The sequence below is a fragment of the Notechis scutatus genome, chromosome 1 (genome assembly GCF_049901735.1).
Source record: "Notechis scutatus isolate UNSWTSFEM ecotype Mainland chromosome 1, rNotScu1.2, whole genome shotgun sequence".
Lineage (NCBI taxonomy): Eukaryota > Metazoa > Chordata > Lepidosauria > Squamata > Elapidae > Notechis > Notechis scutatus.
Window position 1 is genome coordinate 31,443,644 of NC_142009.1, and position 13,831 is coordinate 31,457,474.

General features: G+C 40.0%; 1 protein-coding gene across 3 annotated transcripts in view; it reads left to right on the forward strand.

Annotated features, from left to right (window-relative positions):
* GATA4 (GATA binding protein 4) overlaps positions 1-13,831 on the forward strand; it is a 69,579-nt gene that overhangs the window by 50,225 nt on the left and 5,523 nt on the right. For all 3 annotated transcript variants that reach the window (XM_087960479.1, XM_087960473.1, XM_087960470.1), the window contains exons 3-4: positions 10,577-10,743; positions 11,362-11,487. In XM_087960479.1, coding sequence (XP_087816605.1) covers positions 10,577-10,743; positions 11,362-11,487 — 293 coding nt within the window. The remainder of the gene's footprint in view (positions 1-10,576; positions 10,744-11,361; positions 11,488-13,831) is intronic.

The following is a 13,831-nucleotide window of genomic DNA, read 5'->3' on the forward strand; positions in this document are numbered from 1 at the left end:
CTATAAACATATTTAAGATTAGGATAAACTTTATTGACATTTTTTTTTTACTGTGAGCATACTGGCAAACATTAAAAATGAAATTCTGTTGCCTGGTCTCAAAATAATGTGTGTGTGTGTGTGTGTATACCCATACACACATACACACACACACACACACACACCTATATATTAATCACTGTCTATTTTTAATACATAGCGGAAAAAGGAAACATGAGAGTTCACAAGTTTGATAACTATATGGAACAAAGCTGTGACTGAATCTAGATGTTCTGCTTTGGATACCACAAAGCCTCCTCCCAGAAGGTAACAAGGAAAACAGGTCATGAAGAGGATGTGTACATGTTAAATTGCAGATGTGTTTACAATTAATAATTGCCATTATTAAAAGACAGTTAATAATTGCCTTTATGGCTAAAGGAGGAGCAAGAGGGAAAGAAACTTTAGGTGTGGCAATATTGAATGACTCGGATGTCCTCCTTGCATTAATTGTGTTTTCCTTTCTTTTCCCATGGATGATGCCCCTCGTTCATCTGTGTAGAATTTCACATGATCAATTTCAGCGTGGTACGCTGATTTATCAAAGCCATCTCTTATCATAACAAATTGTTTCAGGAAACCTCTTGCTCGGCAGGTGGAGGGGAGGGGGAAGAAGAGGCTTTCTCTTGGGATTTGTTTAGAGCCTCTAAGTGCCTGCCCAGTCCACAGATTTGCCTTTGCAGAGGTGCTTCGGCAATCTGACAAGCTGCTTTGCAAACTCTAGGAATGTTGATATTAAATTTCCCTCTGCCTGTAAACAGAGCACTAGGACAGGATGACTGAGAACCCATTGCCATTTGGCAAGCTGGGGAATGAAGATGAAAGGAGCTGGGATGATAAAAGGAAAGCAAGATGGAAAGCTGATTGAACTGGCAGGTTATGCCAAACATGTCTTGACTGGGTAGCAGAGGGCAGCTTCTTATCCTACTTTAGTGGCTGGCCGGTGGAGTTCTATTTACAAATATAATTCGGTTTTACTTGGTACATGAAAGAGGATTCCACCCCCCCTCCGCTGCTTAGGAAATAATAATGAGCAATATCAAGAGCAATACCTGGATGTACTAGAAAATGCTATAATAGTATGGCCTACTCCTGATCAAGTTTCCAGGCTGACAACTAATTGTGACTTTTTGGGGGGTTTTGCAAGATAAACAGTCAATTCCATTCCACCCTCAAGAGTTTCATTTCCCCACAACAGGGAACCCTCTAATCAGGATCACTATTGAGGGATATTAGCCCATTAAGCTATCTTAATGAGAATTTGTATGATAGCAATAGCGCTTAGACTTATGTACCGCTTTACAGTGCTTTACAGTCCTCTCTAAGTGGTTTACAGAGTCAGCATATTGCCCTCAACCATCTGGGTCCTCATTTTGCCCACCTTAGAAGGATGGAAGGCTGAGTCAACCTTGAGCCTGGTGAGATTTGAACTGCCAAATTGCAAGCAGCCAGCACTCAGCAGAAATGGCCTGCAGTACTGCACTCTAACCACTGCGCCACTGTGGCTAACGATGATTTTGCCATATTACACGCATTGGGTATTATTATTATTTATTTATTTATATGAGCATGCTTAAGATGTCCAAGCCATAGCCATCAAGGAATAAACATCAATGAACTGGATAGAATTGACTTCAAAATTGCAACACAAAGAAGCCTTCTGTTTTAACAATGCAAAGCTAGGCATTTCTATCTAGAGGTAAAGCTGATTGAATATATTTGGAGTTACCCTAGATAAGTGAGAAGGAGCTGCTGTTTAAAAGACTACCAACAATTTGCTACAATCTGCTAGTACAATGATTTATAACCTAATACATTTTCAGAAAGTGCAGAATTGAACCACTACATCATGAAAACACTCAGAAAACAGTACAAACTAAATCCAGTTTCTTACATTTCTCTTTACTGTGTTTGTGCTCTGGAGATCCCAGTACTTGGAATGATTTCTCATTTTACCAAATAATCCTGAGAGGTAGGCTGAACTATAATAATTATATTATTGTAAGTGAACACGATGTGTTAGATCAGATTTATAGGTTTAATGGTGGGGAAGGGACCCTAAGTTTTCTTTTTCAAAATTTTCCAGAAAGGCATATTTCTGTCTGTGTATATTCCTTTCAGCAGTTATGGTTAAAATTGCTGGTACATTTCAGATTTTGATAGAGCTTATTTTCAAAAGCAAATTCTTCTAACCCTTGTGACAGGGAGGCCCAGCAATATACAAAACCAGCAACTATACCTAGACATTTTAATTTGTGTCATTCATTCATTCAATTTCTATGGCCGCTTGTTCAATCAATGACTGAATTAATGAATTAATTAATGAATACATATTATTGGATTTACTTTCTGCAGTGCAGGATTCTTGTTTTCTCGTTACTTTAATCTGTAATTTTATTGTGTGTGTTTTACTGCACATTCATTGTCCTCAGTCTTTTGGATTGCAAATCTTATGCTGAGAGTTCAAGGGCATTGTGTTGTAGAAAGATCTTGTTTATTTATATTCAGAAGGTTCAGGACTATTTAAACTTCTATTAAAATGAAAGCATGCCTGAAGTTTTTCTGATAATTTTCAGGCTGTGATTTTCTGGAAGAAGCATAACTATGCACACAGAAGTATTCTTGAATTAAGTCTCTAACTACTCCAGATAGGACTGGGAAATCCTGAGAGTAGGAGTGTAATTAGTCCTTAGTCTACTCTATTTAAAATCTAGTGTGGTTGTTCAATCAACACAAGTTACACACTCTTACTGTACGTCTGTGGTCAGTTAGCTCCAACAGATCCGAGCTTTGATGTTCCAAGGGCCAGATTTCATATAAGGCAACATCCGATGTCAAATAAGATTGACAGCCTAAACTACCATATATGTTTGGAGTGAATATAAATATCCCTTGAAGTGGACAAAAGGAATTTTTCAAAAGCATTATCAGAAATACATAAATCTTTCCTGAATGGGTTCTAGTGGCTTGCTGACCTATTGTTCTGACTCCAGGCAGGAGCCTCTGGGGCCTTTTGCTGCCTCAATAACCATTTCCTTTCCAAATTGCTGGGATGCCCACAGGAAAGAATTGGTGTCAAAAGGCCCCATAATGGTAGAATATAGAGCAGCTGCTGCTGGAAGCAGAAAGCTGTAAATCCAGTTGCTTTTGGCAGTTGTGCTCCACAGTAAGTTGGGCAATAGCTTAGCAACTTCTCAACATCCATTCCTTTAATAGTTTTATTGTTTATTTATCACATTTGTATTCCATTTACTAATAGCTCAAAGCGGTGTTCATGAAGGTCTTCCTTCATTTTATCCCTCTGTCCTTCCTTTTATCTTCTTGTTGAGTTAGAATGACTGTCCTTAAGTGCCCCCAGCACACTTCATAATCAAATGGGGTTTGGATTTTGGTCCAAGTTTGATGTTTTAACCACCAGCTACTGCCTGAATTGAACAATTTGTATTCAGTGTTGTGTGCTGCAACACTTTACTGTCTACAAACTATTCCAAAAGGGGGAAGTACTGTGCAAACTGTGAAAAAAAAAAGTTGGAAACTCTGTTCAGATGAATCCACCTCATGCAAGAAGTAGCTCATAGCATGTGAGCCTGATAGTATTAGCAGGTACCGTGTTTCTCCAACCATATGGCCTCTACCAATAGGAAGGCCCAACATGATTTCTAGGCATGAGGTGAAATTAAGCCCCGCCCCCAAAATTTAGGCCTATTTAATCCATGCGTTTCCCTGCCATTTCTCACATCATTTGTTAAAACTACATGAGGTGAAGAGAAATGGGGGGGAAGGGGAGGGAGAAAACTTGCCTTTAGGAGCGCCCTGCAGGTAGCCTAGGCAAGAATACCCCAATCTACTACCGATAGAACATTTGGACGATAGAAGCTCCCCGAAGGCAGAGTCACCAGCCACTTTTATCAGCCAGTAGAAGCGGCCTCGGGGTGAGCGCCCATGCACACTCCCCTCGCCACGAAGCCATTTCTATCAGCCAATGGAAGCTCCCCAAAGGCAGAGTCACCAGCCGCTTCTATCGGCTGTTAGAAGTGGCCTCGGGGTGAGCACGAAGCCATTTCTATTAACCGATAGAAGCTTCCTATCGGCTGGTAGAAGCGGCCTCAGGCCAATGCCCATGTGCATGCCCCTCGCCATGAAGCCATTTCTATCGGCCGATGGAAGCTCCCCAAAGGCAGAGTCACCAGCTGCTTCGGGGCGAGGCGTGGCTACCCATGGAGCACTCCTGACAGGAGCGCCCATGCACACTCCCCTCGCCACGAAGCCATTTCTGTCATCCGATAGAAGCTTCCTGAAGGCAGAGTCACCAGCTGTTTCTATCGGCCGATGGAAGTTCCCCAAAGGCAGAGTCACCAGCCGCTTCTATCGGCTGTTAGAAGTGGCCTTGGGGTGAGCACCCACGCGCACTCCCCTAGCCACAAAGCCGTTTCTATCAGCCGATGGAAGCTTCCCAAAGGCAGAGTCACCAGCCGCTTCTATTGGCCGGTAGAAGTGGCTTCGTGGCAAGGGGAGTGTGTGTGTGGCGCTCGCCCTGAGGCCACTTCTACCGGCTGATAGAAGTGGCTGGTGATTCTGCCTTTGGGGTGCTTCTATTGGCCAGTAGAAACGGCTTCGTGGCAAGGGGAGTGCGCATTGGGTGCTCCTGTCAGGAGCACTCAGCAGGCAGCAATGCCTCACCCTGAAGCAGCTGGTGACTCTGCCTTCAGGGAGCTTTCATCGGCCAATAGAAACAGCCTTGTGGAGAGCTGAGTGCGCTTGGGGTGCTCTAGATTGGGGTGCGTGTGGGGGGAGGAAATTAAGTCACCCCTGAAAAGACGTCCTAGCCATTTTTTCAGGGCTCGAAAAAAAAAAAAAAAAAAAGACCCGGCCTTATTTTATGAGAAACATGGTATTATATCTTAATGTGTTGGGGTCCTACTCACTGGTGAAAGCCAATATAACAAAGCTGTTAAGGTGCTGGACTAAATGGTCCACCCTCTGGCTTGGAAATTCCTGAGATGACTTTGAGCCAGTCTGTCACCCAACTGATGTTCCAGAGTTGTGAGAATAAAAGAGAGGTTCCCAGTAAGCTACCTTGATCATCTAGAGAAAAGTGGTGATATAATTGATACAAAACTAATAGGGTGGACAGCTCTTGGAATAAAAAATGTTTCTACTTCAGAACTCTTCAGGTATGTTGCTCAGAATAGGGTAGAACAGAGAAGTCCTTAGTGCAAAGTTACCATGGCATGTTTACTTTAAAATAATGGTGGATGAGTGAGGAGAAAGAGGAAACACTTTATAGTGAACTAAATTAATAGCCTATGCAGACCAAAGCAATCTTAGAATTAGAATAACATATTTGGAAGGGACCTTAGAGATCTTCTAGTCCAACCCCGTTTAGACAGGAAACCCTATACCTTTTCAGACAAATGGTTATCCAATCTCTTCTTTAAAACTTCCAGTGTTGGAGCATTTACAACTTCTGGAGGCAAGTTATTCCACTGATTAATAGTTCTTTCAGGAAATTTCTCCTTAGTTCTAGTTTGCTTCTCTTCTTGATTAGTTTCCATCTATTGCTTCTTGTCCTGCCCTCAGGTGCTTTGGAGAATAGCTTGACTCCCTTCTTTGTGGCAGCCCCTGAGATATTGAGTCACTGCTATCATGTCACCCCAGTCCTTTTTTTCATTAAACTAGACATACCCAATTCCAGCAACCATTCTTTGTATGTTTAGCTTCCAGTTCCCATAATCTATTCCAAATGACAGCACTAGGGATTTGAACCGTTGAACTGCTAACTTTCTGATCGACAAGCTCAGTGCCACTGAGCCACTGCATCCCTAATGCATCCCTACCCTATTACATATTAATGCATACGTCAGCTCAAAACGTAGGTCAGATTATGAAGATGACCCCATAGGAAGACTGGATCTATACTTCATTGAGATAGACTACAGCACGATTGTCAAATTTGTGGTTTTACATTGCCGTCATGTGATGTATCGTGATGTTTTCTTCCTTCATGCAGCTGGGGTGGGCGTGGCCTGCCACCAGTTTGACACCCCTGGGCTACAGTATCTTGCAAGTTTGCTTCTGTTTACCTATCCTTACTCTGACTCAGAGAGGAATCAGTTTGAACCTTTTCCTAACATTATCTTCTTTCTGGGGCTTTAAGGAATGCTCTTGTTTCTTAACTGTCCTCTGAATATTCCCTTCAAAGCCTCTTCTCCATGATTCTCTACACATATCCATCTTCTTCCATCACATTCTCTTGGGTTGCAATTCACTGCTGAGAGCTGAAGAGCATCACATTGTGAGAGGACCATTTTTATGTACTTGTTCAGGCCTGTTTCTGCTACAGCTAAATTTTATTAAAATGAAAATGCGACGGAGGTTTTACTGATAGCCTTTAGAATGTAAATTTCAACAAGAACCATAATTATGCATGAAGAGGGGTTTCCAACAGTTTCTAACAATTTCAGGTAGAGTTGGGAAATCTTGTACAGCGGGAGAATATAACATATGGCCTGCAAATACCCCTATTATGGCTCACCTATATTATTGTTTTCTAGAATTGATGCACACTCCTATAGTATAGAACTATTCTCAGTTGGACTCTATAGTTATTTGATACTATGAAAAGACTATAATTTACACTTTTCTTTTTCATGCATACATTTTTATATAAAGCTTCTACAAAATGATCTCATATAATTATAGCATCAGCCACCTAGAGTACAATTCTTAGGTATGAACTGTAGAAGCTGATAATTTTTGATAACTGCTACTTTACCAGTCATAATTGATCCTCCATTTAATATGTTTTTTATACAGCCCTTCTTTGTGAAAGTACAAAGCACAATAAAAGTGCATCATCATGGTATTGCCAAAAAGTACAATCTGTCTCCCACAAGATATTGGAAATGGTTCTAAGAACTCTTCCAAAAATTCCCTATAAATTGCCATTTTTAATATTAAATCAAATTTAATCTCTTTCTTGGTTGAGAACATTGGGGTGTGCCGCCACCAACACATTTGCATGAAGCCTGAAAATGCTTGCACACTCAAAGTAAAACTGCTAAAAACCTTCAGTATGTAAAACTAATAGAAAATCAACAATTCTAATACAATATGTATCCAGCACAGCTGTGCATGTTTTCAGTATGCTTTAGAAACACTTAAACATTATGTAAACAAAACATCCTCCTATTATTGATTAAAATTGATTAAGCTGAAAAAAAGACAAAGCTATGAGTTATTTTAATAAGTTGATTTTTTAAAGCAGCTGCATCTTTAACCAGATGCATGCCAAAAACAGTGTGATTGTTTAGTAAATATTAAAGAGATGAGGTACTCTTTCAAGGCCCAAAGGCATTCTTCGAAACCATTATTGAAGTGTACAAAATTAGCTTATTCCTGCACATTCAAAGGGTAAAAAATTATAATTTATTAGAGACTCTCCAAACCAAATGCTGTTTTTCAAAAAGCTTCCAGGCAGTTTTTTTAAGCTTTCCAGCTTCTGTCTGGCACAGTCAAGGTTGAATGTCTTCCAAAAAAATACATTGCTTATCTACCCAGGCCGGGACATTATGTATATTTTGTCTCAATATTCTAACATTCGGCACAAACAGCCCTCTGTTCCTACATGATAAATCCCAGGCAGCTCCAGTGTGTACCATATATAAATTGAGGACAATGCAGACTGTCTTTCCTCCTGCTCTTGTTCTTCTCTGCCCTCCTCCAATTTTCATTTGGGATACTTCTTTTCCACTATTTCATATATACATTATTTGTGTTTTATAATCTCTGCTCCTAAATAGAAGACAATTTATGGACTTTGTGTGCAATCTCTCCTTCTCCCCCCCTCCCGGTGTGTGTGTGTGTGTTTGTGTGTGTGTGTGTGTGAGAGAGAGAGAGAGAATCTGAACCAATTTCAGTCGGTATTATTTAAAGTGCAGTTATTTTGTTTGTTGGTTATATTGTGTCCTTCTTAACAGCGAGATGTTCCATATTTCCTAGTTTCACCTGGAGGAGGATTATAGCACCTTCACAGTATTTGCTTTGTTTACAATTATGCAAACTATATTTGGAGGCAAAGAGCTACTGTATCTCCCATGGTTCTCCCTTTGGAACAAAACCCCACAACTATAACAGATGGTACTCTGATTCCCCCCCCCCAACACTGTTGTTCTTAACTTAGACACAGCTGCTTGGGAGATAGTAGGGACTTTGATCAGAGCAACTGTGCCTTGGGGGTGTATGCATATGTGTGAGTTTTTCTGAAATCATCCTCCAAACTTCTATTAAACCTTCTGAGTCTATAAATTCACACGTTTACATTGTGTCTTTTTTCTCTTTGCAAGGTTAATAGCTTTGTCCAAGAAGCATCACTCTGACATCTGTGGAAGATTCATTTTTCTTCAATATACAAATTCTTGCTTCTAAGAGCCCAAGGTCTTCTAAACATAATTAGTGCAGATGCTACAAAATGATATTTTTTTAAAAGGGGGGTTTCTTCACAATATCAGTGAATGCCAAATGCAAATTATCTTCCTCTTTCTTTAGCAACATGTCTTTTTAATGTCCTTCACCCATGACAGTATTGATTCTCCTTCCCCTTAAACCCGTAGTAAATGCCTATTAGAGGGGTGGGGTGGAACCTTTACAATTGCTGATTGGGTGTATAACAATCTGAATACAGCCACTGTGATACATTCAATAAATCATGACCAACCATCATAATTTAGTTCAGGGCTGTCAAACTACCAGCCTGCAGGCCGGATGTGTCACATGCTGGCCACACCCAGGCCTGGTTTAGCGAAGGGGAAAAAAGTCCTCGATACATCACGTGATACATCACAATGTGAGTTTGACACTCCTGCTCTAGTTGAATCAAGATGCTCAGTCAATTTTCTGATGATATCCTTTTTAGATAACATTAACAAAATATAGATAGATTCTAATATTGGCACTGAAATAGCTATGCTGGGGAGAATGAGCTGGGGTGACTTCCAGGATTTGGGAGAAATAGACAGTGCATAGACAGTCATAAATGAGAGACGAGGAGGAACACTTGAGTCAAATCTGCATTCAAGTATTGCACCAGATGGGATTGTGATACACATAAATATGTGTGTGTGTGTGTGTGTGTGTGTGTATATATATATATATATGCTAGCAATAATGCTGATATTCTTTTAAAAATATCATTTTTGCTAAAGATTTTGCTGAATTAAAATATCAAAGAACAAGAACAAGCTGTCTTTATCTATTTGTCTCTTTAGTTTTCTCACTTCTGCCATCCAAATCCCATCAAAATAATTAAACAGGTCTGAGTACAGGTAAGAGAAGAGAGAAAACTGAATTGATCCTACAAGCCTTTCCAGATGCAACTGAGCCACCTTTTGTCAGAGTGAAAATTTCCTCAGAAATATAAAAAAAGATAATGCCATATCACCTCAAGAGCTTTTCTTGGACCAGTTCAACTCTTGTGACATTTTGGAAATATCCATTCCAAATATCTTCTGGCAATTCAGTAATGGCTTTCATTATTTCTTCAGGGTTTTTTTTTAAATGCCCCAGCCCTGGAAGTTTTCAGGGTATCTCTTAGGAAGATTAACAGATATAACCTTGGATATATTTTCATAATGAGCCAAGATTATCTAGGGGAAAGGCAGTGGATTCACACAATATATTATATATTAGTGTCTAAACTAAAACAAAGTTGGGCATTTGACATTACTTATGGAAATCCAGCCATTGTCCTAATAGGTTGTCTGAATCCAATTATTATTTTTAGCAATATGTTTTCATTATTATTTTGGTTTGGGCATGGTTTAATTATAGGAGTCCTGCAATTGTGTTTTTAGCAGATTTAATGTGTTATGCGTAAATCCCTTGACCAACTTTCAGACTTGAATAAGGAGACAGAAGCAGAGCAGTCTATCTGCTACACATTCTAAATACAATAGGTCTTTAAATATTTGATAAATTCATCCAACATCTTTGTAGAAGTTAGCAGTGTAAATAATACAGGTCTGCCATTTGTTCTGGCATAGGCTGAAATAAGATCTCCCTCTACTGTTCAATTTTAGGAACAACAGTAATTGGGAGGCCTTGCTTTGTGCTTTCCCAACTTGATAGTTTCTGTAATGTGCTGGATTTAAACACTCTTAATGTCATAGCCAGCATGGCCATTGCTTGGGCTATCTGGAAATGATAACTGTTATCCAACACATATGAATGTACAAAACTGTGCAAAGTTATTCCCTGTGTAGGCCACTTGCAGATTCCTAGTAAAAATAATTCATGAAATTGACATGCATTGTCTTTTTTATGTGAAGTGTGGTAGAAAGATTTGATCCTTTGAAAGCAAACCAAAAACACTTGAAATAAAAAGGTGGAGATAACAACCGTCAGCTAAAATTTTGCACCATCCTGGTAGACTAAGGAAGGGTATTCAAGCCACTCAAGAGTTTATACTAAAGACTTGTGAAATGGCTACATGAAAAAATCCTTTGATGACTGACTTCATTTTCCCGTTTTGTGCCTACAGAGTTTTTTGATGATTACTCCGAAGGTCGGGAATGTGTCAACTGTGGTGCTATGTCCACCCCACTGTGGCGAAGAGATGGCACTGGCCACTATCTTTGTAATGCATGTGGACTCTACCACAAGATGAATGGCATTAACCGGCCACTGATCAAGCCCCAGAGGAGGCTGGTAAGGAATGTGATGCAAATGTTCACAGGCTGTGAGAATCTCCTTTGTGTTTCAATCCCACTTATCTCCTATTAATCTTGACCTGTAAAAAGCAAATTAGATTTACACCATTTATAAGGTTGTATATCATAACACAGTTTCAATGTGGCTCTGAAGCTTATTCCTCCTCCTCCGACACACAAGGAATTTGTCTCAGATGCATAAGCTCTCAGTGTACATACAAACAACAAAATCATAAGATACCATAGGACAGGGGTGTCAAACTCGCAGTGTCACGTTGTCATCACATGATGCATCGCGACTTTTCCCCCCTTCGCTAAAATGAGGGTGGGGTGCGAGTTTGACATCCCTGCCATTGAAGAAGGTAATAGGAAAGATGAGAAAGATAATAGCAATACAGCCCTACTGCATGAGTAAATATCCTTAGGTATAAGACAGTGCTGTGGGAATTAGGTATTTAGCACAGTGATGGCATGGAGGGAAAACTTTGTTTTTGTGTCTAGTTGTTTTGGCATATTTTATAGCAAGTTATGATAATTAGTAAAAAAAAGATTGATAGATAAGCTCAATCTTAGTGAATTAATCAGTTATTCCTGCTTTGAACTCTTGTGCTCACAGTCAGCCTCCCGTCGGATTGGACTGTCATGTGCAAACTGCCATACATCTACAACCACACTGTGGCGCCGAAATGCTGAAGGAGAGCCAGTCTGCAATGCTTGTGGCTTATACATGAAGCTCCATGGGGTGAGAGGAGAAAACAAAGCATAACTTATTTATGGCAGTTTCCCCCAGTTTGAAAGTCCTGATGGATGGGAATTCTGAGAATGTAAAAACATCTGGAGGGCACCAGAGAAGGCTGCTTTGTAAGAAATAGATCAAGAAGGTGGCATCAGGACATTTCTCCCTGTGTAGGGCTTCCTGTTAATAAAGAGTGCAAAGAAACTGCCCCTTCTGGGCATTACTTTGAAGCCAAAGATGGGAGGGCAGAGGAGGAAAATGGTGGGGGAAAAATCCAATCATCCTGGTTGGGGATTTATAGTGTTGCTCTTATAAATCTGGAGCAGGTGTGGAATGCTACCAGTTCTGCCTGGTTCTAAAGAACCAGTAGCTCTGAAGAGCAGCAGACACCGAACCAGTTCTGTGTTTGCTGCTATTTGGCCCACCCATCCGCCTGGGCTCTTACCTGTCCTTTATTTCCTGCTTTTTCAACCTCAGCTGCTTTGCACGGCACAGCTGAGGTTGAAAAAGCAGGCAAAAAAGAGGCTTTTCAAATGCTGTGCACTTGCACGCAGTGCTTTTCAACTGTCCGGGTGGCACAGCTTAAGGTTTTTTTACACGCGCGCATGCCGCGCGTCAGGCAAAACATAGTCACCGAACTGGTAGTAACACCGGTTGAATCCCACCCCTGATCTGAAGAGTGTTTTTTGGGGAGGGCTGGATTTGGCCTTTAGTAGAGGTGTCCTTCTAGGACTCTTCACCCAGAGTAGACTTAGTTGTTGATTCAACAATTCTGAAAGTTCTCATTTTCTAAAAGAACAAGAACATTAAGTTCTATTATGGGAAACAATGGAAACTGAAAACAGCTTTTTCCATTGTCATCATCATCATCATCGTCGTCGTCGTCATCATCATTTTAGCCATTGTTTATCCACTGCACAATGAAGGCTTCTTCTACTTGTTTCCAATCAATACAGTCCTGAGCTTTCTTTTGCCAATTGGGCCAGCAATACTTGCTGATGTCATTGATCCATCTTGTTTTAGGTCTCTTTCATGGATGCTTTTTATCAAGCGGGATCCATTCTATGACAGCCTTCATCCACCTGCCATCAGTTCTTCTTGCTTTGGGACCAGCCCATTTTCATTTCAATTCTTTTACTCCCTTGATGATATAATAGACTTTCAGTTTGTTCTCTAATCCATGTGCGGGTCTTTCTATCTTGTCTTGTAATGCCGAGCATTTCTCTTTCCATGGCTCTTTCCACCACTCATAGCTTTTGTATCGATTGTGAGGTTAGTGTCCATGTCTCACTGGCATATGTTACAACAGGTAGCACACACTAATCAAAAACCTTTCTCTTCAGGCATAGAGGGAGGTTATTCTTGAAAATTACGCTTAGATTGCCAAATGCCTGACAACCACATTTAACAAGCCATTCAATTTCCTTTATTGTATCACCTTCCATTGAGATCCAGTGGCCAAGGTATATGTAGTGGTCTAGTTCTCAAGGTATTTTTTTTTTAAATTCTTTCTTTGGTGAATTTATTAAACATAACCTGGTTCTTTTTCAGATCTATTTTTAAGCCAAATGGTTCTCCTGTTTTGTGCAGTTCTTATATGTGTCTTTGTAGCTCTTTCGGGTCTTGTGAGAAGAGAATAACATCACCTGCAAATCTTAAGTGATTTAAATAAGCGCTATTGTTTTTTATTCCATCTTTTTTGCCCAGTCTGGTTTGCAAAATACTTCTTCAAGGCAGGCTGAGAAAGGATAGGTGATATTGTGTTGCCTTTTTGTACACCTCCTTCTATGTTGATTTCCACTTTACGATCCTTAAGGCAAATTGTTTTTTCATATATTGATTGTAGTAAGCAATGTCCAAGCTTTGGTTGAGCAATGCATTAATTATTGCTTGCTGGAATTACTGAGTCAAACACCTTTTCATAGTCAATGAAAGCCATGCACAGAGGTATGGTGTACTCGTACCTTTCAATAACTTGCTGAACAACCTAGGTATGGTCCATTGTGCTTTAGCCACTTCTGAACCCTTCCTGATCCTTTGCCTGTGCATTATTTAATGCTTTTAATATTCTTATTGCTATTATCTTGGTGAAAATCTTGTAGATAATAGAAATAAGGCTTATTGGGTGATAGTTCTTTAAATCATCTTGTGTATCAGAATCACTTCAGTATTTTTTCATGCATTGGGTATTTTTTCTCTGAGGCATCTCAAATATAGTTTTGCTAGTATCTTGTGTAAATTGTGACAGCCAGCTTTTAAGCATTTCAACCATAACACAGTCATTTCCTGAAGCTTTGCCATTTTTCATTGATTTTATGGCACTTGATACTTCCCCCACTAGGATATCTGG